Source organism: Poromitra crassiceps (genome assembly GCF_964638095.1).
Source record: "Poromitra crassiceps genome assembly, chromosome: 19".
NCBI classification, from domain to species: domain Eukaryota; kingdom Metazoa; phylum Chordata; class Actinopteri; order Beryciformes; family Melamphaidae; genus Poromitra; species Poromitra crassiceps.
The window spans coordinates 3,637,420-3,663,474 of record NC_139646.1 but is presented as its reverse complement, the minus strand read 5'-3'; the positions used below and the strand labels follow the sequence as shown (position 1 = coordinate 3,663,474).

Here is a 26,055-nt window from a genome sequence, read left to right as displayed (position 1 = left end):
TTCTGTCCTCTGTGGACCAGGGCAGATTAAATCCATGTTGTCCATGTAATCAAGTCACTGTTAAATCTGTCCTGTGTGGACCAGGGCAGATTAAATCCATGTTGTCCATGTAATCAAGTCACTGTTAAATCTGTCCTCTGTGGACCAGGACAGATTAAATCCATGCTGTCCATGTCATCAAGTCACTGTTAATTCTGTCCTCTGTGGACCAGGGCAGATTAAAGAGGGACAGCAGGAAGAGGGGAATGGAGGTGTATTTCTGTGTACTGTATGACATGTGATGGGACGGCATGAGACGTTATCATACATGCATGACTTTACTCTTACTTTAGCTACATCTATGTATATCTGCAGGGTCTGTCTGTTTGTGGTCAGCAGTCGTCGTCCTCAAAGTGTGTTTTCTGCAGAATCTTTACATGGCGCTCATAGATCTTGAGGGCAGGGCCGAGCCTGATTGACAGGCCAGTCAAAACATCATTACGTTGCATCAGCAGAAGAGACTTTCCATCGATTTCCTATCGGAGAGAGAATGACAGGGTGAGAGAGAGAGAGAGAGAGAGAGAGAGAGGGACTGAGGTGAAGCCATGGTAGGTAGGTTAGAATACAGCTGAGAGGCTGCTCTCTTGTGGCCGTTAAAGGAGGCGCAGGCTTACCTGCGCCCTGAAGGCAACAGCCTGCTCAGGGAACCCTGCTGCTGTGAAATAACTGACCACATCGGACACTGTCCAGTCCACGGGGCTTACACTGATCCCCTCCGACTTCATGAACCTAACGAGACATGAGAAGAGAGGGGCAGTTAGCACATGGTCTGTATACAGGTTACATACAGAGAAGAGGGGCAGTTAGCACATGGTCTGTATACAGGTTACATACAGAGAAGAGGGGCAGTTAGCACATGGTCTGTATACAGGTTACATACAGAGAAGAGGGGCAGTTAGCACATGGTCTGTATACAGGTTACATACAGAGGGGCAGTTAGCACATGGTCTGTATACAGGTTACATACAGAGGGGCAGTTAGCACATGGTCTGTATACAGGTTACATACAGCGGCCATGGATGTGTGACGACCCTCCCACTCTCCTGGCCTTGTCTCGGTGGTTAGGGTTGTTAGGTTGATGCAGTGCACCCGCACTCGGTTGCATCAGCTGTGTGTAAGTACAAACTTAGCCTATAGTTTGAGCGTAAAGTGTCACTAAGTCAGAGTTTACGCACTGCAAAAATAAAATAAAAAATGTTGCACCAAGTGGCATAAGTAGGCATAAGTTACAACTTAAAACTTACACCGACCTAGCCCTTACTAGGTGTAAAGTCCTCCATAAAATAATGGTTGTCATGGGTGGTCTATGTCTGCGTTCCAATCTGCTAGTAGGTCTCCTTCGAAGTGGACTGCACAGGGCAGGGGTGGCCAAACCTTTTTGGTTGTGGGCCGCATACAGAAACATACAGAGTCGCGGGCCAAACTATATCTAGCGCGGCAGTTTTCAACCTGTTTACACTGAAAGCGGAAAGAAAATGAGATCAGAAAACCCTTGTGCCATCAAACATTTTATTTCTACCTAAATAAATATATGACAGATAGAGTTTATTGATGTGCTCACTTATTACAATGGAATATAATTATATAATTACTTATTCTGTATGTTTTCAAATTTTCTTTTCCTGTGCCAACAGGTTAAGACAGATAATTTCACCAACATTCAGTATTAAAAATGTTTTAAAAAATAATAATAATAAATAGACCAGGTCAGGGTACTCAAGTATAACCCATTTTCAATGGTTTTAAATGGAAAAAATTAAATGGGGGGGGGGTCAGTTTTTTTGTTTTTGTTTTTCCGTTTCATTTTTTTTCTGTTTTTTTATTTTAGTTTTTCCCCCGTTTTCGTTTTCTCGTTTTTCCGTTTTAAACTGTAAAACGGAAAAAAAGTTTTTATATACGTATATAAAAAACAAACAAACAAACAAAAAAAGCTAAATTCATGGCAGTTGGCCTGCGGGCCGTAGTTTGGCCACTCCTGGCACAGGCCTATTCAGCCATGTTAAGTTATTTGGCTAAATACCCTGTGCAGTCCACTTCACAGGGAACTACTAGCAGAGCGGAACGCAGCAATATGATAGACCCTTTTCACGGGGGCCATTTTGTGAAGACACTAATGAGGGTTTCCAACTTCCAATCATGGAAGTTGGAAACCCTCATTAGTGTTTTGCTTGCACCTGTGTTTACTCTGCCTTTGCGACACAAAATGCCCCCTGTGAAAAGGGTGTATTGGCAACCTGGCACCATGGCACATCATTTTGAAAGGTGGGATACTTTGGAGGATGAGGAGGAGCGAAGGTCTTCTGGACTAATTCCTGCGGTACTCTACATCAGAAAACAGGACTAGATAAAGCAGTTTAAGGAATACAGGAAAACAAAAAGTCAATAAACGAATCACAATAATCTAGCAATGAAAAAACTAGCGGGTTACTGGGCATCAGCTTATGCATGTTGGCTAGCATTTGTTTGCGGTTTGCTTGACAGCTCTGAAAAGTAGTTAGAAACTGTTATTCATGCATGATATCTTGAGTCAGACTATTTTACGATGCTCAGCACCTTGTTCCTTATTATGCTCCCTGCCGCTCTCTGTGTTCACACATCTTTCTCCTGTGACCACCTCCAGTGTCTCTGCAGCACTCACACTCCTCTGTTCACTCCCCCGTTCATCCCTCGTTCCTCCACCAGGCCGGAGTCTCTCGGGGAAGCGGTGGGCGTGAGCAGACAGGAAGACACGCCCACCTCAGTCTTACACTCCAAACCTAGGAAAGACACAGGCTTTTGTTAAACCGGCCACCCCAAATCCCATCCACCACCGCTACCATCAAACACAAAGCAGAACTCACTGTTGAAGCCTGAAGAAGTGTGGCTCCTTCCCTCGTGTTGCATCTGACCCTGGTGTGGAGATTCGCGGGGCATCTGACCCTGGTGAGGAGAGGGGCGGGGCATCTGACCCTGGTGAGGAGAGGGGCGGGGCATCTGACCCTGGTGAGGAGAGGGGCAGGGCATCTGACCCTGGTGAGGAGAGGGGCGGGGCATCTGACCCTGGTGAGGAGAGGGGCGGGGCATGGTAGGGCAGGGAGGGGAAGGATGCAAAGGAATGATGTGAGAGAAATAAGATGTGCATTCTCCTGAACACGTTACTAATACAAACTTGAAGTGACTGACAGATGTCAAATTATGTTGTATAAGTGCAGTTCATCAGGTCAATTTGTCTACTTTCATCACTTTCATCCTTAATCAGATCCTATACTATAAAACTGGAGAGCTGTATGTATTTATATATGTATGTATGTTCGTATGTATGTACTGTATGTATGTATGTACTGTATGTATGTACTGTATGTACGTACGTACGTACGTACGTACTTCAGTCTGGATTTGCAAGGCGCACCATTGCTCCGATCGCCTCCAAACTTTGCCAAAACACTTTTCAGGGGAAAGCATGAATCTGGCGCGGGGGTGGGTGAAGAATTGCGCCCATAGAGGGGGCTACAGCAATGTTTTGGGGAGTGCGCTTAGCTTACCTGATGGAGTGCAGGGCCGAATTTCATGACATTCGGATACGCGCACAGCGCCACCTACTGGCAACACAAAAAGCGTTCATCCGTTCATCCAATTGTCTTCAACGTTGGGGTTGGGAGTGTACTGCCAGGAACCCAACAGAGTGCGTGCCCAATTTCGGAAATCCGCATAGTCATAGTGCCACCTATTCGCAGCACAAAAAGCGGTTTACCTCAGGAACCGTTCCTCCGATCAACTTAGAAACTTGGGGAATGCGCTGCCAGGACCCCGTCAGAGTGCGCTGTCGAATTTTGGACACGTGCATAGTCATAGCGCCACCTACTGGCAACACAAAAAGCACTTTATCTCGAGAGCCGTTCATCTGGTCGACTTTAACCTTGGGGAGGGCACTGCTGGGGACAGCAGTGATGTCACTTGAGCAATTTCTTACTTTTATGACATCACTGATGACTTCACCATTCACAGTCTACGACATCATTGATGATGTCACAATGTCTGTGACATTAAGTTTGACAATACATCAGAACGGTAATGCAACATAAAGGATGCCAGAGCTTCAATCATATGATGGACTCCAAATATCTCACAACAAACAGAAAAGGGGAAATATCTGAGCTGAGGGCAGAGCTGAACAATGAGAAGCAGGATAAGAGGAAAGAGGCAGTAAAGAAGCTCATTGCTGCTATGACTGTGGGCAAGGACGTCAGCTCTTTGTTCCCAGATGTGGTGAACTGCATGCAGACTGACAACCTAGAGCTGAAAAAGCTGGTATACCTTTACTTGATAAACTATGCCAAGAGCCAGCCTGACTTGGCCATTATGGCTGTCAACAGCTTCGTCAAGGACTGTGAATCCAAAAACCCTCTGATCCGGGCTCTGGCTATTCGCACCATGGGCTGCATCCGGGTGGACAAGATCACTGAATACCTGTGCGAGCCGCTGAGGAATTGTCTCAAGGACGGTGACCCCTATGTAAGGAAGACAGCCGCCGTTTGCGTGGCAAAGCTTCATGACATCAACGCCCAGCTGGTGGAGGACCAGGGCTTCCTGGACTCCCTGAGGGACCTCATCGATGACCCCAACCCCATGGTCGTGGCCAATGCAGTGGCTGCCCTGTCAGAGATTAGCGAGTCTCATCCCAACAGCAACCTGCTCGAGCTCAACCCACAGAACATCAACAAGCTGCTGATGACCCTCAATGAGTGCACAGAGTGGGGGCAGATCTTCATCCTGGACTGCTTGTCCAACTACAACCCCAAGGATGAGAGGGAGGCCCAAAGCATCTGTGAGCGTGTCACCCCGCGGCTGTCCCATGCCAATTCGGCAGTGGTGCTGTCAGCTGTCAAGTTGTTGATGAAGTTTTTGGAGCTGCTGCCCAAGGACTCAGACTATTACAACACCTTGCTGAAGAAGCTATCCCCACCACTGCTCACCTTGCTTTCTGGAGAGCTTGAGGTCCAGTTTGTGGCCCTTAGGAACATCAACCTCATTGTCCAAAAAAGGCCAGAGATCCTGAAGCAGGAGATCAAGGTCTTCTTTGTCAAATACAATGACCCCATCTATGTGAAACTGGAGAAACTGGACATCATGATCCGCTTGGCTTCCCAGGCAAACATTGCCCAAGTCCTTGCTGAGCTGAAGGAATATGCCACTGAGGTGGATGTTGACTTTGTACGTAAGGCTGTCCGAGCCATTGGACGCTGTGCCATCAAAGTAGAGCAATCTGCTGAGCGCTGTGTCAGCACCCTGCTCGACCTGATGCAGACCAAGGTCAACTATGTGGTTGAGGAGGCTATTGTGGTCATCAGGGATATCTTCCGCAAATACCCAAAGAAATATGAGAGTATCATCGCCACACTATCTGAGAACCTGGACTCGCTGGACTCGCCTGACGCTCGTGCAGCCATGATCTGGATTGTCGGCGAGTACGCCGAGAGGATCGACAATGCCGATGAGTTGCTAGAGAGTTTCCTCGAGGACTTCCTTGATGACAGCACCCAGGTCCAGCTCACTTTGCTGACTGCCATTGTCAAGCTGTACCTTAAGAAGCCAAATGAGACCAAGGATCTGGTGCAGCAGGTCCTCAGCCTGGCCACTGAGGACTCGGACAACCCTGACCTGCGTGACAGGGGCTACATCTACTGGCGCCTGCTGTCCACTGACCCGGTGATCGCCAAGCAGGTGGTGCTTTCAGAGAAGCCCCTAATCTCCGAAGAGACTGATGTGATCGAGTCCACCCTGCTGGACGAGCTCATCTGCCACATTGGCTCGCTGGCCTGTGTCTACCACAAACCCCCCAATGCCTTTGTGGAGGGCATCCATGGTATCCACCGGAAACACCTTCCTGTACAGCACAGCAGCATTGATACAGTTGAGAGCCCAGTGAGTGGTAGGCCGGCAGCCCCCATGGATCAACCAATCCAATCAGTTATCCCCAGCCATGGTGACCAGCTGGGTGACCTGCTCAACCTGGACCTTGGCCCTCCAGTCAACATTCCACAGGTTTCCTCCATGCAAATGGGTGCAGTGGACCTGCTGGAAGGAGGCCTGGACAGCTTGCTGGGGGGAGACCTGGCCACTGGTGTTGGGGGAACTCCAGCAGTGGGACAGAACGTCATCCCTTCATCTGTCCCCAATACCTTTGCTCCGTCACCCACATTGGCCCACACAGCTCCTAGCAGTGGCCTCAACGACCTGTTTGAGCTTTCCACAGGAATGGCCATCACCACTGGAGGCTACGTGTCCCCAAAAAGCGTGTGGCTGCCTGCAGTGGAAGCCAAGGGGCTGGAGATCTCTGTAACCTTCTCTCGCCGCCAGGGCCACATGTACATTGACATGACCTTCACCAACAAGGCTCTGCAACACATGACCGACTTCAACATCAAGTTCAACAAGAACAGTTTTGGGATTATCCCTACCAGTCCTCTGCCCATTCACACTCCACTGATGCCCAGCCAGAGCATTGAAGTCTCCTTGCCTCTCGACACCATTGGACCAGTCATGAAGATGGACCCACTCAATATTTTGCAGGTGGCTGTGAAGAACAACATAGATGTCTTCTACTTCAGTGGGCTCATCCCTCTGAACATATTCTTTGTTGAGGATGGAAAAATGGAGCGACAGGTGTTCCTGGATACCTGGAAAGACATCCCAGATGAGAATGAGCGACAGTACCAGATAAAGGAGTGCCACCTAAATGCAGACACAGTATCGGGGAAGCTGCAGAGCAACAACATCTACACTATTACCAAGAGAGAAGTGGAAGGCCAGGACAAGCTCTACCAGTCCCTCAAGCTCACCAATGGCATCTGGGTCTTGGCTGAGCTTCAGATTCAGCCTGGCAACCCCAACTACACGCTGTCTTTGAAGTGTCGGTCTTTCGAGTTCTCCCAGTATGTCTACCAGGTGTACGACTCTGTCCTGAAGAACTGACCCGCTCTTCCACCTTCCACCCCACAATTCTCCTTCAGCCCGACCACAAGCAGCAGTGTTTATCATTTGCTGCCGTCTATGGCTAACTGCCAAAACCAGGAAACTCCAAACAATAAATATCTGTTGCATTTCCCTCACACAGAATAACAAGACAAATGTCAGTAAATACAAAGCCATAGTAGTTAGTAGGGATGGGACCAATCCGATCAAATATCGGTATCGGGTGCCGATAATGACGTAATTCACGGATCGGAAATTGCCGATCCATGTGCCATCATGTGGTGACGATCCAACTTACACATGGCTCGCACTGTGCCCAAGGTAACATGAGACACACCTCCATTCCAGTTTGCAGCGCGCTAGCAGCAGGCTGCTGTAACTCAACATGTCCATGGATTAGAGATATTTACTCTTGAAACACCAAAAAGCAAGACAGCAACTTGTAATGACACGAAGGCTAAAGTGATTACTGATAAGTTGTCTGTGTTGTGTTATTATCACTGCGGCTCTCTCGTTCTCAGTCTCTGATGTTGCATCAGGTGATAGCAGTAACGTTACGGTAGAGTTAATCATACAGAGCGACTCATTTACACAAAACATTTCAGTAAAAATTAAAAGACAAGAGACATATCTCGGCAATTAAATTTATATTTATTACTTTTCACAAATTGTTTGTCACCAGTCTGCTGCATGTGAAACAGTACATCCTCGCCTGCGCTCCAAAACCGGAAATCCCCAAATGTGGAGCGTACCACTTGGTAGTTTCGGGAGGGGGTTTCCGGGGATCAGACCAAGTGTGTAAAGTGGCAGGGGTGTTTCATTGTTGCTTTGTTATTTAATACCTTTGAGTGGAAAATGGAAATGTATAATGACCTAATTGTTATTGTAATATTATGAACAAGGTAGCTAATGTTATGAGATAATTGATTACCAAATACTAATTGTCTCTTAGTAGGAGGCAGCTACAGGCAGAGGGCCGTTATCTAAGCAGCAATGCCTAAATAGTGCAGAATTTATTTATAAGTATCCTTCTTTGCCTTGTATATTTTCTTCATTTTGTCTGCTTTTTCAAGTTGTATTTTTCTTGCCTTTTCTTCAATTGGCCAAATTTGTGTCCGTACTGTATATTCAATAAAAAATGACTGGTATCAGAATAATATCGGTATCGGCAGATATCCAAATTCAGGTATCGGAATCGGATCGGAACAAAAAGAAATGTGGATCGGTAGTAGTTGATGAGCATCCTAATGATTTAAATGATAAATAATGGCTGTTTGTTAGAAGATAAAATATGTATTTGTTTTTAAGTATGTATATATTGTTTTTCTAAGTTCTCACCGACACCTACGTCTCTGTGTGTTTTTGATATGTTATGTTGTGTTACTGTCATTGATTAAATAAAGTAGGCTACTAATTTATTTTATCTATCTATCTATCTATCTATCTATCTATCTATCTATCTATCTATCTATCTATCTATCTATCTATCTATCCCAATTATATTATACTAGGAATCTCACGCACGGTGGAGACTGAAGATGATGCGCCATGGCTGCAGTTATGGAAATTGCCTGCTCCGCGGCCTCGCATACGCAGCTCTCGCCCGCTGCGTGGCCTCGCCTGCTCTTGCATGTGCAGTGCACAATTGCACAACTGCGCATTTAGTTGACATAACTAATGACATCACAACTGCCCGAGTGACGTCATAGTTCAACAATTGTGCGATATCAGCCCTTCAATCACAGTTGCTCGAGTGACATCACTGATGACATCACAACTGCCCTTGACATCACAGTTGGGCAACCACAGTTGCTCGAGTGACATCACTGATAGACTGAAAGACACCGGGACACCGCCCAGGCGCCCACTTTACCCAAATTTAACTAAAGAAGATTAGATTGTGATAGAAACATCAAATGATAGAATCTCTCCTTGGTAAATGATGTGAGGAATAAGGAGTAGTTCTACACACATGATATTTCCTTTATTTGGCAGTTAAAGGAACACACCAACATTTTGGGAGATTCCCCTATTTGACATCTTCCCAATATTAAGACAAGTAGATAGAGTCCCTTCTCTTCTCTGTGCGTGTATTAGAAAAATAGCGAGCGCTAGTTAGCTTAGCTCAATGAATGGTAGACAATCAATCATACAGAGTAAGTGTGTAGCTACAAACAAACAAACACACACACATACACAAACATACTCCAGATAACTTGAAGAATGTTTCCTAGTCCATTTTATCCTATCATTGTCACACCTTGCACCAGTTATTGCTTGCCTTGACTCAGCAAAGTGTACTGTTAGTCCTGCTCTCCTCCCCCTCAGTTGGTCAAGTTCACGGCCGACACGCCCATCATTTTGATGAGCTGTCTACCAGCCTGAGGCTGAGCTAACCAGCATCTATCTGTACAGCCACCAAAGACTTCAAGAAGCAGGCAGGGAATGCAGCCAATCTGGGGGGGAAAGCAATGCGTGTCCATAAAGCATTAGCATCCATCATTTAAGCAATAGGTTATGACAGGCTGTGGTACTGTATATGCTCATTATACCACACCTGAGGGTCGTGCTTCGCCCGATGCCAGAGGTGAAGGACGAAAACTCCCTTAGGTGTGGTATAATGAGCATATATCAAGGTGAGATGAGATGATGAGATCACACTTGCTCAAGTGACATCACTGATGACATCACAATTGCTCAAGTGACACCACTGATGGCATCACAATCGTGACAGACACCGCCGCCGCCCGCTTACCCGATTTTATCTAAGAAGACTAGGAATCTCGCACGCGTGGTGCGCTTGATTCCTAGGGTGGAGACTGGAGATGATGCGCCATAGCTGCAGTTATGGAAATCGCCCGCTCTGCGGGCTCACAAAAGTGTGACTGACAGACAGACCCATCACAGTTGCTTGAGTGACATCACTGATAACATCACAACAACTCCCTGACATCAGAGTTGGGCATACACAGTTGCTCGAATGACATCACTGATGACATCACAATTGCTCGAGTGACATCACTGATGACATCACAATTGCTCAAGTGACATCACTGATGACACTTCCGTCATGAATCGTGACACCAACCAATTAGCCAATTTTAAGTTAGAAGATGTACAGTAATGTATTGATTAGAGTATTGTTACACTTTGCATTTCAGTACATACAATTACATGATGTCCCCCCCCCCCCCCCCCATATAGTAAGGAGAGGAGTTATTCATGACATTTAGTTACAAATTGAGTAAAAAAAATATTTTAATCAAAGCACATTTAAGTAAAGATACAATAATTTCCTAATAAAATTGTATGTTTTTATGCAAATAACCACTATAGATGACAATAACAAAGGAAAAGGATAGCATTTAGAATTTTGGACGGTTTGTAGACACTGACTTCAAGACGGTTGAAATTATTTTCCGGGATGGTTCCGGGGCGGCAATGTCATTCTGCTACTGCTGTTATTTTTGGTGAATGTAATGCAAAAGTAGTGTAACAAGTTACTTTACACAGACAGTAATATTGTAAAGTAACTTATTACTTTCAATTGAAAGTAACTAGTAATATGTAGTATATTACATTTTGAAAGTAACTTGCCCAACACTGGTTATATACTGTAAACATTTACCCCCGCCCCCCGCCCCCCTACAGTTGTTATGAAAAGGTGAAATTAGCTATATAGACCAAAACCATGTTTTGCCCCTAACTGGAAAGATGTTTAATCATGTTACAAAGTCAGGCATTTTAACATGGGGGGAATGCCTACTGACCCCGACGCCTAGTGGCTTTTCGAGGAACTACAGCTTTTCAATTCACTTCCGCATCCTCAGAGGGAAGGGGGTGGGCTTGCCCACTGGTTCAGCCATGCTGGCCGTCACTGGTCCTGCTCACTACCAAGATGCGGGACATGCTTTGGCCCACATCTCAAGATGGATACGTTGGAGTCAACTTATTTGAATTTGCATCAATAAAACACACACACACAAGCACACACACACGTCACACACACACACACACACACACACACACACACACACACACACACACACACACACACACGTCACACACACACACACACACACACACACACACACACACACACACACACACACACACACACCCTCCTGCTTGTGCTTCCTTAATGTCCTTAATGTCTTGAGTTTGGATCTGTCAATAGCAAGCACAAATGGTCTTAGATGCTATATTAAAAAAATCATGTATTTATAATTTAATAATTGCTCTTTTCTATTCCATTATGTCACTTTAATATTTCAACTTACCATAGGGTACTGGTTTTGGGTGGGGCAGAAGAGGGGGACGTTTATGTGTGTGTGTGGGGGGGGGGGGGGGGGGGGGAGTGGGGAGAGGGCTACTAAGGGGGGTCAGGTCTGTAATATGAATGTATCAGCTCCATTAATTCATAACTTTTTTATTGTATTATTATTAGTACTATTGTTAATGTTATCTTATTTTATTCATATTTGTAGGCTATGTGTATACTTAAAATTGCAGCATGTGGGTGCATGTATATCCATGTATGCATGTGCGTGTGTGGGTTAGTATATAGGGTTAGGGTATGTATGTATGTATGTATGTATGTATGTATGTATGTATGTATGTATGTACTGTATGTATGCATGTACTGTATGCATGTATGTATAACCAATGTTAAAAAAGGGGGGCGGGGCGGTGCACCTACCTGTGTATCTATGTGTAGCTGATCAGGAGGGGCAGATCTCTCCTCCAGGTGTGTGCTCTTCTTATAGGGTGACAGCGAATGTCCCTGGGCTGATGGACACAGTGTCCTGGTGAGGGAATCCAGCCCCGACACACCTGGGAAACAGCCAGCCAAAAGCAGAAGAGGGGGAGGGGAACAGGTTGCATTGGTGAAGTGCGAAAATATGGAGGAGGTGAACAATGTAGAGAACCCATAAATTACTAATGTCAATATTATTATTATTAGTAGTAGTAGTAGCAGTAGTAGAAGAAGAAGAAGTAGTAATAGCTTTGTTTCCTTTTGTTTATTTGATCATTATGTCTTTAAGACACACCTTTCCCACAGTGGTGCTGATGCTGGGTGCTTTCCTGCTTTGATGCTGTCTGGATCTCAGCATCTTCTGTGCTTTTATCATTGAAGCCTGGTTCGGTTGTCATGGCTACCGGGGATAGTCCTCTCTCTTCATCAGAACTCCGGGGATCCTCCTCCTCGTCCTCTTCCTCATTCTCTTCCCGGTCTTCCTCTTCGCTGTCCGTCTCCATCGGCTCACTATCCTGGGAAGGGAGGGACAGAGGCTGCACTAACTATATGATGATAAAAACGTGTCCATTCATATAAATGTGTCCATTCATATATATATGTGTGTATGTATATATATATATATACACTAGACATCTCACGCCCTATGCGCGCTCGATTCCTAGGCTCACCCTGCAGCTTGCATACGCAGTTCGGTCGCTGCGTGGCCTTTTCCTGGCTGCTCCTTGATGGCATACTTCAGGGATGCTGGATCACCTGTCCTGGAGCTGGCATGATACAGCTGTCCAGACTCCCACTTCTTTCAGTGTCTGCCCCTGGGACTTGATTTTACTTTTATGACATCACTGATGACATCATCAGTGGGACTCTTATGACATCACTGATGATGTCACAACTGCTTTTATGACATCACTGATGACATCACAACGTCTTATGACATCACTGATGATGTCACAATGCCTCTGACACCACTGATGATGTCACAATTTATGACATCATTGATTACATCATCACTGGGACTTTGTGTGTGTGTGTGTGCGTGTGTGTATGTGTGTGAGTGAATTTATGACATCACTGATGATGTCAATGATGACATCATCACTGGGACTTTGTGTGTGCGTGTGTGTGTCTGTCTCGTGTGTGTGAGTGAATTTATGACATCACTGATGATGTCATCAGTGGGACAGACAGACGAACAAACAGACAGAGCCCTATCTCCCTTTTAATACTCCACAGGCATAGTGGCCTGTGTTAACGGATGATGTCACAGTGGGACAGACAGAGCCCGAGCTCCCATTTATGTTGGGGATATAGATAATAGATATGATGATGATTATTATTATTCCAAAGGGAGCGAGAGTGGAGATGAATCAGTCACAGCTCATCCTTGCCTCCCCCTTGCTGAATTTGATCTGAGTGAATCACTAATATAAGTTATAATTCAACTTTGGCTCACTGTATTGTACTTGGGCTTAGAGATCACATCAGGCTTTGATAAGCTTTAGACCCCATAGGCCTTTAGACTGTGGCCTACCTTTAAAGCCTATGCTACAGAACATAATAGGCTAAACCTCCCACTTGAAAAACCACACAATATGAGAAATAGCCACCTACTGTATAGCCATTCCAAAGCCTGCGCCCACAAGGGGGGCGGGGTGAGAGGGAGGAGGAGTATGCTGTCAAAAAGATATACAAAGATGAGGCAAGCATAGTGGCCTGTGCGAAAGATATAGCCTATATTATAGCCCTATATCAGCCTAAATCAGTCTATCATGAACGCACCACATTCAATTCAATGACCAAAGTGAGCCGACTGCCCGGTTTGGTTTGAGTCCTCTCCCGGCCTGCAGGACACGACAGCAGACAGACAGGCAGACAGACAGACAGACACCGCCCGTTGGAGCGCCAGGCAGGCCCTACAGCTTGGTCTATTCAAAAAGCGCTACGAAAGTTCCTACGAGCGGAATCATGGAATGTCAAATGACCCCAGAGAGTGATATGGCGATGGATCCAGTTTGCTCGTGCTCGCGCCAGACACAGACGCTCTTCTGGTGCGCGCACTTTCTCCTGTGTGTGCGCGTTTTTTTAGGAGCCGGGGAAGCCGCTCCGCTCCGCGCTGATCTCACGCACCTATTGTGCAGGGAGCCAAGCTACAGCACGCACGCACGCACGCACACACACACACATCCAGCGGATGGAGGACAAAACGCATCCCCGTTGACAATAACACAATAAATAACATAGTTCATCCCAAATGCGGGGAATTGTCTCCAGATACTTTTGCATTATCACCAGCGAGGTTAAACAATAATCAATACATACCTACATTTAAGAGCAAATAGCGGAGTGCGTCCCGTCTGCGCGGCTTTAACGAACCATCATTAATTCATCAGCAAGCCGTCAAGCTGTTCCGCGGTCTGTACTATCGGGACGTGTTGGAAATATCAAGTTCGCATCACCCACCTTTTCCACAGCAGCGCGCCTGTCCTGACTCTGCAGTGCGCTCTTTACAAGTCTGTCAGCGGACGCATGCTCAAGCACCGTCCCCATCCCCAGGCTCAGCCCCAGAGGGAGGGTGATGTTCCCGCAGCGGGTCCTGCGCAGCCGGCCCCTCGCCACCTCCCTCTCCAGGACCACTTTGACTTTGCCTCGGGTCAGTTTCTCCTCCGCCAGCCGTTCCTGGCTGCTCAGGTAGCCCAGCAGCTCCTTCAGGCCGAGCGGCTTGACATGGCCTCGGAGGCTCCTCTCGGACAGGCTGCGGACAGAAGCCACCAGTCTGTCGCCCAGGTCGGAGTTGGCCGGGTTCCCCGCTGCTTTGGTACCCCCTCCTCCTCCGACTCGGAGTTTGGGCTTGAGGGGCACTGTCTGCTTCTGCCTGCTCTCGCTGGAGCTGCTGACGCTCCTGGGGCAAGTTTTGTTCTGGGTGTCCGCCCCGGACAAGCCCGGCGGTTCCTTTCCTCCGCGAACCGCATCGGCTTTGCAGGGAGTCACTGTGCCGGTATCACCGCCGTCGTGTGCGCTTATTTCGTGACCGTGACTGGGCGTCGGACAGTCGCCCCCTGAATGCTGTCCTATTCCCTTGTTTTCTCTCGCTGCACTTGCTTTCTCCTCTCTACAGCCGCTCCCGACAGCGCAGCAGCCCGTTGTTGCGCCACAACTGCAGCCGTTTCCGCTACTCGGGCTGGAAGAGGGCTTGTGTTTCTCGCCGGTGCTGCTGGTTGATGTTTGCGTCTGGGGACCTGGGCTGGGCTCCGAGTCCTCATCCTCTTCCTCATCCTGGTCGGTGAAGCTGTGCGCGCTGTCGCCGTTGTTGTTCAGATGCTGTTTGGTTCGCTCCCTCGCTGCCTCCGCGCCGCCGCCGCTACTGCTGCCAGCGGCCGTAAACTCACTCTTCTTTCTGCTTTTTCTCTGCACCTTGGCCGCGTTTCGATAGGAGATGGAGCCTTTGTAGCTAACTTTGAGCACGGTCTGCTCTTGGATCAGTTTCTCCAGTTCTGTCCTGGTTCGGTCCGGGTCAGACCCATGTCGTCTCCGGACCATTCGACAGATCCTCTCGAGATCTGGACGGGCTTTCCTCGAGCGAAGAGAGTCGATTGTTTCAAGGATCCACTCTCGGTACTTGGGCTCGGACATCTTCTCCTAGTCCTACTGCTGCGGATGGGTTTGGCCCGAGTGCGTCTTTTTCCTCTGTTGTTTAAAGTGACGCTGTGTGGCTGGGAACCATGAGTGCGATCCCCGGCTGGAGAGAATGAGGACGGAAGCCTGGCTGGCTGGCTGGTACGCTACGCTTGCGTTCGTTGGCCACATTGTGCGCTTAAGGTGGACCGAAGATGGGGCCTGTCTCCGCCACAGACGCAAATGACATTTAAGGTGGAATTGGCTCGCTTTTTGCGCATCAGCTAGTTCTTTGTTCGCAGTCAGCCTGCTCAAGCAGCACTTTGGAATATCTGCTCATTTTAAGGCCACTCCATTTAATAGCACCATAAATTAGTGGGGCTTTGCCTTTGACCTACTGTGGTAGATTATTTGATATAGCCTAATTACAGCGCATATTCTGGCTGTTTGCAGGGCGGACGGTCAACAGATGGTTGGATGATGCTCCAGTAAATGTCTGACCTCTGGGCTTTTAACACGCTTTCCCACCCAAAACACCAATAACAAGGTGCAACTGTGATCAACCATATATCTCAATGCCAGAGATGGGCGAAAATACATCATAAAGTATTTTGATACAAATTACAAATACTTGCTCAAAAAATGTATCACAATACAAATACAAAATACTGGTCTAAAAAATGTATTTGAGATACAAATACGTATTTTGAAAATACATAAAAATAGTTTTTATAAAAACTGATAAAGAGCTGCAACAATCCATCAATTCATTGCCAAATATTACATTAATTGCCTATTTTGATAATCTATTCATCATTTTGAGCCATTTCTGTAAGGAAAATGTCGTAATTCTCTGATTCCAGCTTCTCAAATGTGAAATTGTCTGGTTTCCTTAGATGATAAATCATCTCGTAGTCCTCTGTGACAGTATTCTCCTTTGTGTACCCTCTAACACATTACAGTTCTTTAATTTCAGCTTTAGCTGTTTTTCAGCACAGCTAATTTCTCCCTCACTTCAGCTGTTACTAACCTTCTGTGAGGGTGTTTGACTATAGGCAGCATTTCTACATGTTAACCTCAAGTTTTGGAACTTTGACCATGTTAGCCCTAGATATCTGACATCATAACAGTATCCCTGGAGATGATGTGCCATGGCTGCAGTTATGGAAATCACAGGCTCCACGGGCTCCCAAAATCATGACTGACAGACAGACAGACTGACACCACCCACCCACCCACCTTGGTGCCATCGTGCAAATGTGCGCCATCGGCTCATACTACATCAGAGTTGCTCGAGTGACATCACTGATGACATCACAACTGCCTGAGTGACATCACAGTTGGGCAATCAATGGCTCGAGTGACATCACTGATGACATCACAATTGATCGAGTGACATCACTGATGACATCACAATCATGACCCACTGCCAATTTTTAAATACATGTATTTAAAATACTGCCCATCTCTGCTCAATGCAATGAACACACAGTCAGTCAGGCACGCACGCACGCACACACACACACACACGTTCGTTTGAATTTTACAAGTAAAACTTTATTGGAATGATACTCATGTTGCAAAATATTACACTCTGTGTTTCCTTGTCACTGTATTGTGACCTTAGACGCTTCCATTTGCAGTTTGTATGTGGGAGGGCGTGGGCGTGGCATAGCTATAGGCTACACTAGGCCAGGGTCTCATTTCCCTAAAAAGTGCGACAGTATAGTACCACCAGCATTGTGCCTGCATCGAGAGGAAGTTGCATCACTGCAAAAACATTGAGGAGGCAGAATAATATTGATGGTGGCAACATTAAAGTTGACCTGGAGGAATTGGAAATACAGCGAACGTGGAGTCACAAAAGTGGTTTACAATATAATCATCTAGCCACCCTCCACCTCCTCCCACCCTATAGTAGAACTGCTTATCTGTCCCATTCTTGCACAACCCGCTTTTTGAGATTGGTCAACAAAATTAAGATTTTTTCAATAATATTCCACCTGTCTGTGTATGAGAGAGATGATCTGGCCTGTATGTATGGAAGAGATGCTCTGGCTGACTCTAGTTGAGCGTTGATGATCACTTGACTCACCAAAGGGAGGGCCATTCAAGCAGGAAGGATGCACCCTTTGGTGACAAGTGGTTGCTTTGCATGTGACTGTGAGTTAATTTGATAGAAAACCAATCACATATAGCAAAAGCCTATTTACCAATACTAACAGGGTATTGACTACACTACAGTACTAGACATATAGGCTAGGCTGCGAAGGAGGGTTAATCAGAAACAGATAATCCAGCCCATACTGCAAATAATGTACTTTTCAACAAAATATGTTAATGCTGTGCTAGAATGTATTGTCATTATCACATGTTGTGTTGTACTGTGACACATGTGTGTGTGTAGGCTAGTCTCAAAGAAGACACACAGATGTGTTACAAATGGAAAATCCTTTCTAATTTTTCCACTAACTGAATTTGTCTTGGAAAGGAAGTACTATTCAAAGACAGCTAACAGACGAGACAAAACCACTGCACTTTGTTCTGTATTAAACCAATCAAAACACCATATGGTGGCAGATTAAAATACAAAGGCATTTTTAATGTTTGAAACAGACAGCAGTGTCACTTGGTTTTATTTGATCAATTTTGAATTAACAACACCTGAAGTGCTATGCATGGTAAACAGGCCATTGTATTCCCTGCCAGAAGTACATATTTGTCTCTTCTTTCTCAGTATAAGCTCTGTCAGGTGGACCACCTTATCCGAACTTGTTGAAAGGAACGCCAGTCATCATTACATCACATGAAAAGAAGAAGAAGAAAAAGTGCATGTGTTTTAAACATAAAAATGGGAATACATTTGCTGATAAGTGAGACTGTCACATGGAATGTGGTCCATTTTAGCAGGTGACACGAGGAGAAGGCTGGCTGCTGGGGACATGAACGCAGACGCAGGTTTCTATAAAAGACCTAAGGCCAAACTAAGCACGTTATCCAGATTGCCACCGATGACTGGTCAAAGTGCTATGGTGACTGACAGCCAGAAGCAGTTTGAGGTATAGTCTGCCTCAGACAGTCTCTTTCAGTGGGAATTGCCGATTCAATATGCAGAATGAACGTCAGTCGTCAGTGAGCCATGGGCAGATCCAGCCAGTCATCCAGGTGTTTTTAGACCCAAGTCAGCTGTCGAGTTAGCAAAACCAAATCTACTGAATGGGTTTAGCAAAGCCAAATCTACTGAATGGGTGAACATTGTGGAAGACAGTAAGTGAAAGTCTAAATTTCCACTAATGTTCCTCTTAATTCTGCCCATAACTATTGAAATTCCTGTATGTGAATCCTAAAAGAGTGCCAAGCACGTATCCTTCTATCTGCTGATCGTAATGCTTCATATAGATAGAATGTCTATATTAAGTGATATGTTCAAACCTGAGATACCATTTTGTTCACAACACCATTAAAACTGAGATATTTTCGGTCCCTTATCCACATTTCATTGTTAGTTAGCATAACATGATATAATTGGAAACACTAGAATCTCTAACAACATTTAAAATTGAGTGCTGTCGATGTGCACAAAGTCTGGCTATGCTAATGGTGATAATGCCCGTAAACTTAACTGTAAGTGAATTTGCTGTACTTTCCACTTACGTTTCCCCTTACGTTTCTCAAAGGGGAAAGGAAAAACAACTTTATCTGCATCTTGTGTCATTTTCACATACATATTCTTTACCCGCTGATTACAATGCTTCAGTAATGGCATGTCAATGAGTGCGACTCACACGTGTGAAGCCATTTCCTTGTGCCTCGAGAAAGGGTGCCTATTATTTTCTTAACAAGTGTCACTGATTGAAAATTGAGTATACAATAAATCAAGATACCTGCTTGTTTGTTATTTATAACAGCCTTTTTTTTGGCTCAGCTTGGCCCACCGTGCCAATAACTCTGGAGGACATTGTCTAGAGCATAAAAGGGTAAAGGATTAAACAGTTAAGGGGAAATAAAGACATGATTGCAAAACTTAAAAAAACAACAACAATTTGAGCTAAAAGTGCATATGGTAAATCAAATTCAATTCACTACAATTGCTATTTTAATGTTAATTCTTGCTCACCTGGGAAAGGTCAAGCTGGCCAGTTATTAGCTCAAGATCATGCTATTTAATGTGGTCAAAATGTTTGTGCAGACAGTCGGTGGACTTCATGAAATGACCAACAGATGGCAGCAGACTGACTGATTTCCATATCTTGTGTTGCAAGGTTGGATAAAAGAAAGAACAAAAGGGGCGGGGAAGAAATATCTAAAGGCAATTCTAAGTAAGAGGGGTCCCCAACACCCATGAATCTCAAGCACACCTTCATTACGAAGGGATTCATAAATAAGACAGATAAACAAAATACAAAAGAAATGCAATGGAAAAGGCAACACTGCTGGTTATCAGTCTCCTTGCTACCACCCCCCCCAAAAAACAAACAAAACAATGATCCTCTGTCTGTCGCTGGTGCTTGTGATTGGACAGGAGACAGTACTCTGTCCTCACATTTCCCTCTTGACCAGCTTCCTTCTGCTCTCCCTATGTCTCTCTCTCTCTCTCTCTCTCTCTCTCTCGCTCTCCTTACACTAGAACTCAGCAAACTCCTTGGCACATTTCTCAGTGATGGAGACACGGATCTCCTCCTCTTCATAGTCATCAAAGTTGCTGGTGTCGCCTGGTCCTTTAAATTTGGGGACGAAGGGAGCTTCCACCTACACAGATAAAAACACCTGTTGAAAAACAAACAACATTGGGACCATCGCACATCCACACAGCACACACACATCACAAACATGCGTGCTTGCACACACAGGCACACGCACACACGCACACACGCACACACACACACACACACACACACGCACGCACGCACGCACGCACGCACGCACGCACGCACGCACACACACACACGCACACACACACCTTTCTCTGGTAGATGGCAATCCAGTCAGTGGTTGCAAACCACTTGTGTCCCTTGATGTCATTGACCCCGTTCTTGAGGTTCCCATAACGTTTTGTGAGATCCACCTAGTGATCAAACCAATACATTTCCTTCACTTTGACATTACAACGAACAGAGAAGATCAAACAGGACAAATGCTATAGGTCTTAAGTCAAAGTGGCTGCGAGATAAGGAGACAAAAGATAGACTGTTTTCACCTGTAGCAGGTTCCTCAGGAGGTCCTTCAGGTCTGAACTGAAGTGAGAGGGAAAACGCACCTGGGACAGAAGAGATGGTCAGTGAGAGGAAGGAGGCAGCAGACCCGGGCATCTGGTTATGAAACCCTGCACAAGCTGAGGAAATGTGGGTAGAGAAAGTGCATGACTAATGCTCTCGCCTCCCTCAACCACTGTGCTGGACACTTCCCAACTGTCCCACCTCAGCTGGAGGAAAATGACTTTGATTAGCAGTATCTACTGTATGTCGATGACAAAGAACATGCACGCTCAGCAAACCTTTCATCACTTAAACAAAGGAGGAAGGAGAGTGAAGGCCTGAATTTAGATTTTTCAGCTTGAACGTTCTGATCTCTAAAGGAGCGTTCACACCGAGATATTTATTTTTCGCTCTGTCGCTCAAGTCAACCCTTTGGAATCGCTCTGTCGCTCTGTTTAAATCGCTCATCAACAGGCACACGAAATGACGGACATGTGGGGGATATAACGTTACGCAATGTCATGCTGTTTGTCCACTACGAGCCACCGTCATTGTTTACAAGCTAAGCCTATCAGCGTGCTCCTAATGCGAGCTGCATACCGGTAGTACAGACTTCACTTCATGTCAGCTGTCAGCCTGTCAATGCGGTTTGTTGCCACACAATAAACCAGCGGTTTGTTCCAAGCCAGAGTGATCCTTGACTCGCTCTCACACGGCAGCCAATCAGCATTGAACAGCGAGCGACTGATGCCAGCGTATTTTCGCTCGAGTTGGGATATTTCATCTTGAGCGACGAGCGTATTTTCTCCCTGTCGCTCTGTCTCTGCCGCTCGGACGCCCAGCGATTATTCTCCCAGGCGAATATACGCTCAATCGCTCGTTTGCATTGACTTTGTATGTAAACTCGACGCCAGTGACAAACTTTAATAGGTCGGTGTGAACGCACCTTAAGGAGGCAGTTTGGCCATGTAGCCATAGAGGATTCTGATTTGAGTCACAATTTGCTAACAGAGTTGTTTACATGTGACAATATGTACAGTAGGGTTTGGGAATGTCCAACTCTCTGCTAGTGTGATTCATCAGGAATGACAGAGGACTGAAATATCTTTGGTCAAAAGCCAGGGGAGAATCCATTGCATAATACAATCAGACATGGAAAGTTATAGAAGGTTGTTGGGACCCAGACATGATATTTAGGACCTTCAAGGAGCCCAACCTTCTCTTCTCATTCATGTACCAGTTCCAACATTTTGTCGTCTCTGGAAGACCACATCAATGAGGGTGAAGACACATTGTCCAGATTAGGGACATGGCACACAGTGATCAATGAGGGTGGAGACACATTGTCCAGACAGAGACATGTCACACAGTGATCAATGAGGGTGGAGACACATTGTCCAGATAGAGACATGTCACACAGTGATCAATGAGGGTGGAGACACATTGTCCAGATAGAGACATGGCACACAGTGATCAATGAGGGTGAAGACACATTGTCCAGACAGAGACACGGCACACAGAGACATGGCACACAGTGATCAATGAGGGTGGAGCTCACCTTCCCTGACACGATCTTTTCATAGATCTGAATGGGCTGGTCAGCAAAGAAAGGAGGATAGCCTGCTGCCATCTCGTAGATGAGGACGCCCAGTGCCCACCAGTCCACTGCCTTGTTATAACCCTGGTGGTGGAAAAGAGGGTGAGATGAGTCTGATGATAAAAAAAACAGCAAGAACAAAAATAATAACTTTATACAGTACAGCACTTATAAAGTGACTTAATAAGTTAGAGAGTGTTTTAACAAACAAGAACAACTGAAAAGAAACAGCAATAATGAGAAAGGAGAAAAATGCCGGATAAAACATGCAAACGATGAAAAGGCCTTTTTGTATGAGATGGTTTCTAAACTCCTCTGGCAGCCTAGTCACCCTGACAGCAAAAGCAGAATAAACGTGTATATTTAGCCTAGAGTCTAAGTCTAGGGCTAAGTCTAGGCCCTAGACTACCAAGAGAGCCGTGTGTGAGGCTGCACTCGGGCTCATCAGAGGTTAAAGGTCAGAGAGGTGTGACCTAGGGGACAAGGCCTTGACGGGCCTTCAAAGTGATCAACAAAAGCTTGAAATCAACTAAAGACAGACAACAACAGATGTAGAGATGCCAAACTGTAATATGAGCCCTTCTCTTAGTCTGGATCAAAAGCCTTGTTGTGGTATTTTGTACAGTCTGGAGCCATGCCATGGTTTGTTGGTTAACACGTTCACTGCCACTGATTTTTTTTTTTGACGGTGGGATGTGCATCTAACCCTTTTACATCTCTTATATAAGTATTGGACGTGTACAACGTGTACAACCCATTCCACCGACCCACTAAGTGGCGACAAGGAAGGAGGAAGGCAAGCAAAAAGCAGTGTGACGAAGCCATTCTCATGAAAATGGATTGGCGAAAACGCTTTCGTTTTCGCGCTGATTGCTGGCAGTGCGGGATTGCAAATTTGCATAATAGATCACGGATGGAACACACTTTGAAACACGCAGCATAAATATGACCAGAATCGCAAAAGCTTCTCTCAACCAAAACTCCAAGAAGCGAGCGAGTCCATCCAGACTTCCTCAAACAGCGGCCGCGCAGACAGGCACAGGACAGCAGCAAAGCAGTGAGACTGGTGACAAGCTTGTGACGGCCGCTGCAGCCAAGAAGAACGCCCATGGAGGGAGGAGTTGGAAGCAACTCTCCCTCTCGCTCTCTCCCTCTCTCTCTCTCTCTCTCTCTCTCTCTCTCCCTCCCTCCCTCCCTCTCTCTCTCTCTCTCTCTCTCTCTCTCTCTCTCTCTCCCTCTCCCCCTCTCACTAGGATTAAACCTAGTGCGTCTCCGGGAGAGAGAGAGAGAGGGAGGGAGAGCGAGAGGGAGGGAGAGAGAGAGAGAGAGAGAGAGAGGGAGGGAGAGCGAGAGGGAGGGAGAGAGAGAGAGAGAGAGAGCGAGAGGGGGAGGGAGAGAGAGAGAGAGAGAGCCAAAAATGAATGGTTAAAGTGACTGTTCTATCGAATTTCACAAAAAGCCGTTTATCTCTGAATATTTTTTCTGACGCTGAAACCATGCTGTATTCAACTGCTAATGCTTACATAACTACTAACTCTACAAACTAACTCTTTTAGACAGAGAAAGCACACATTCTATTAGTTCTTTTGAGATATTGTGTGTTCACAAAATCTTAGCAGAAAAGAATCCTCGGGTCTTGAAAGATGAGCCAGAATCCTCAAAAAACCCCTCTGGCAGAAGCTAACTACAGTAAAAAAAAAAACGTCTGGCAGTGAATGTGTTAAGAGTCTAGACAGGTACGTACATAGTAGAGTCATAATAGAGATGAGAAAACACAACTGATTACAATTTTCTGGAATGATACTCAAGGTTTAAACTTGTCAAAGATGACATAAAGCAGCCATTCCCAACCTGTGGGCCGGGGCCCACTGGTGGGCCGTGACGGTATTGCAAGCCAAATTATTTCCAAAACATTACGATCTTATCTTAATGAAAGAAATCGAATTATTACTATTATGTATGAGAATGTATTACTCCATTGTTGAAAGATACCCTTATTTAATTTGATTTGCAATCAATTTGTTAATTAGCCTATATTGTGATGCACACAGCCCCTCACTTTGAGTTTGTGATTTCTGTGTGGTGCTGATGCAGCTCCTTTTATCATTCAAATAAACTGGCAACTTCTAAGTGCTCTGAGAAGGCACTATTTGTCTCCGTACTGTTTACGGGCTGGATGTGGGCCGCAACATTTCTAATTTTCAATTGGGCGTTGAGTTGGAAAAGGTTGGGAACCACCGTGTTAAAGGACCAAGAAAACACTGAAGTTACTGGGTTGTACTTCCTATTAGTCCTGGCATCTTACCACACCATTTGGGTCAACCTTTCACTCATTGCAACTTTATCTGTCAACAGTATTTATGGATCAACCCGTTTCCTCGTGTTTTTTATTATTATAATATGTTACATAAATCAGGCTATGAATGATATATGGACAAACCCCCTTGTTACAACCTTTGGCTCTAATATGTCAACAAAATGAAACGTGAATTTTGCACCTGGCTTAATCCAATGTTCAGATTTCTGTTCTGGAAATGTATGCAAATAAGCACATATTATTTATGCCACATTTTTCACAATTAAACATACAATTTCAGAAGACTTGTAATACAGAAAATACTTGTCTTGATGTAAGTAATCATCTGGGGAAATTTCATGGTGATCTCTATTAATTAAACATTTTACCCTATTCTATTATACCCTATTACAATATATGATTTACTTTGTGCAACCAATAATTTTGTAAAAGTAAAGGGGCTGACACACTGAAAACACTGGAAAGGACTAGTGGCAACTAGACGCCGAGCGTCCCGTCACCCCTGTGTGGAACACACCGACGCACAGCTAGCACGTATGTTCTGGACAGCTAGCACGTATGTTCTGGACAGCTAGCACGTATGTTCTGCGCCCGCGTGAGACCTGATTCATGAAACATTCAATAGAAAGTAGCATTTGCCTAACATTTCTCTCACTTAAACGGCTTCGTAACATACAGTAGCTACTTCTAATGGAGAATATGTCACCAGGCCTTGTCTGCTCTTTTGCTGAAAGGAAAATGAAGGAGAATCATGCAACCAGACACATGGTGAAAATATCCGTGTATTGGAATGATCAGGTGAGATGACGTTGGAAAACGAGCAGAGCGTTTTGTGTGCCCTCTCTCCTGCTTCGCTACCCCTGACCAGCCAATCAGAGTGATTTCTCTACCCCTGACCAGCCAATCAGAGTGATTTCTCTACCCCTGACCAGCCAATCAGAGTGATTTCTCTACCCCTGACCAGCCAATCAGAGTGATTTCTCTACCCCTGATTTCTCTCACCCACGACCCAACGCCCATTTCAACATCTTGAATCGGCCGGAAAAGCCGCCGCCAAAGCAGACTAGAGCCAACGGTGCGAGGACACGCCGAAAATACTAGAGCGACTAGACGCCCAGACATGGCCGACGGCCGACTGGTCGGCTCGGTGCGTCTGGTGAATGTGTCATTTTGGAAAAGAACATGGTTCCTAGTTAGCTGACGGCACACAGAGATATAAACTGCCTCAGTGGTGACTCACTTTGCTGAGAATAATCTCTGGGGCCAGATATTCTGGGGTGCCACACAGTGTCCAGGTCCGCCCCTTTACACGCTTCGCAAAGCCAAAGTCTGTCACCTGAGAGAGAAAAAGAAAGACCAATGAGAGACAATGAGAGGGAGACAGAGAGTGAGAGAAAGACGGGTAAGCAGACCTCCTCGTTCAAGTCAAGTCAAGTCAAGTTTATTTGTATAGCACATTTCATACACAGAGGCAATTCAAAGTGCTTCACATAAAATGGTTGACAGGAAAAGAAAAGAAAAGAAGAGAATAAAATGGACATTTAAAAGCATCACAACAAAACTTTAAAAAAGAGTTTAAAAAGTG

At 45.6% G+C, this 26,055-nt stretch overlaps 3 protein-coding genes across 4 annotated transcripts in view; 1 reads left to right on the top strand and 2 right to left on the bottom strand.

Moving 5' to 3' along the window:
* Window positions 1–371: 371 nt before the first annotated feature.
* samd1b (sterile alpha motif domain containing 1b) lies at window positions 372–15,379 on the bottom strand (the record flags this gene model as incomplete). Its single annotated transcript, XM_083655280.1, has 9 exons — window positions 372–515; window positions 654–768; window positions 2,678–2,795; window positions 2,880–3,078; window positions 3,770–3,876; window positions 4,992–5,313; window positions 11,690–11,823; window positions 12,042–12,261; window positions 14,210–15,379. The coding sequence occupies 9 exons, from the start codon at window positions 15,377–15,379 to the stop codon at window positions 372–374; spliced, it is 2,529 nt and encodes an 842-aa protein (XP_083511406.1).
* On the top strand, window positions 4,123–6,990 carry LOC310794101 (AP-1 complex subunit beta-1-like; the record flags this gene model as incomplete). 2 transcript variants are annotated; one of them, XM_083655994.1, is made up of 2 exons in its annotated part: window positions 4,123–5,865; window positions 6,061–6,990. In XM_083655994.1, 2 exons carry the CDS (start codon window positions 4,123–4,125, stop codon window positions 6,988–6,990), a joined length of 2,673 nt encoding a protein of 890 aa, XP_083512120.1. The 2 variants fall into 2 exon arrangements, with proteins under 2 accessions (XP_083512120.1, XP_083512119.1); XM_083655993.1 differs by having other exon boundaries at window positions 4,123–6,990.
* Window positions 15,380–18,013: 2,634 nt separating the features above from the next.
* Window positions 18,014–26,055, bottom strand: part of LOC310793402 (cAMP-dependent protein kinase catalytic subunit alpha) — a 17,346-nt gene continuing 9,304 nt past the window's right edge. The window contains exons 7-11 of the mRNA XM_083655213.1: window positions 25,711–25,806; window positions 22,115–22,237; window positions 20,559–20,618; window positions 20,322–20,426; window positions 18,014–20,110 (exon numbers count right to left, since the gene is read on the bottom strand). Of these exons, the coding sequence (XP_083511339.1) occupies window positions 19,985–20,110; window positions 20,322–20,426; window positions 20,559–20,618; window positions 22,115–22,237; window positions 25,711–25,806 (510 nt within the window). The 3' untranslated portion in view covers window positions 18,014–19,984. The remainder of the gene's footprint in view (window positions 20,111–20,321; window positions 20,427–20,558; window positions 20,619–22,114; window positions 22,238–25,710; window positions 25,807–26,055) is intronic.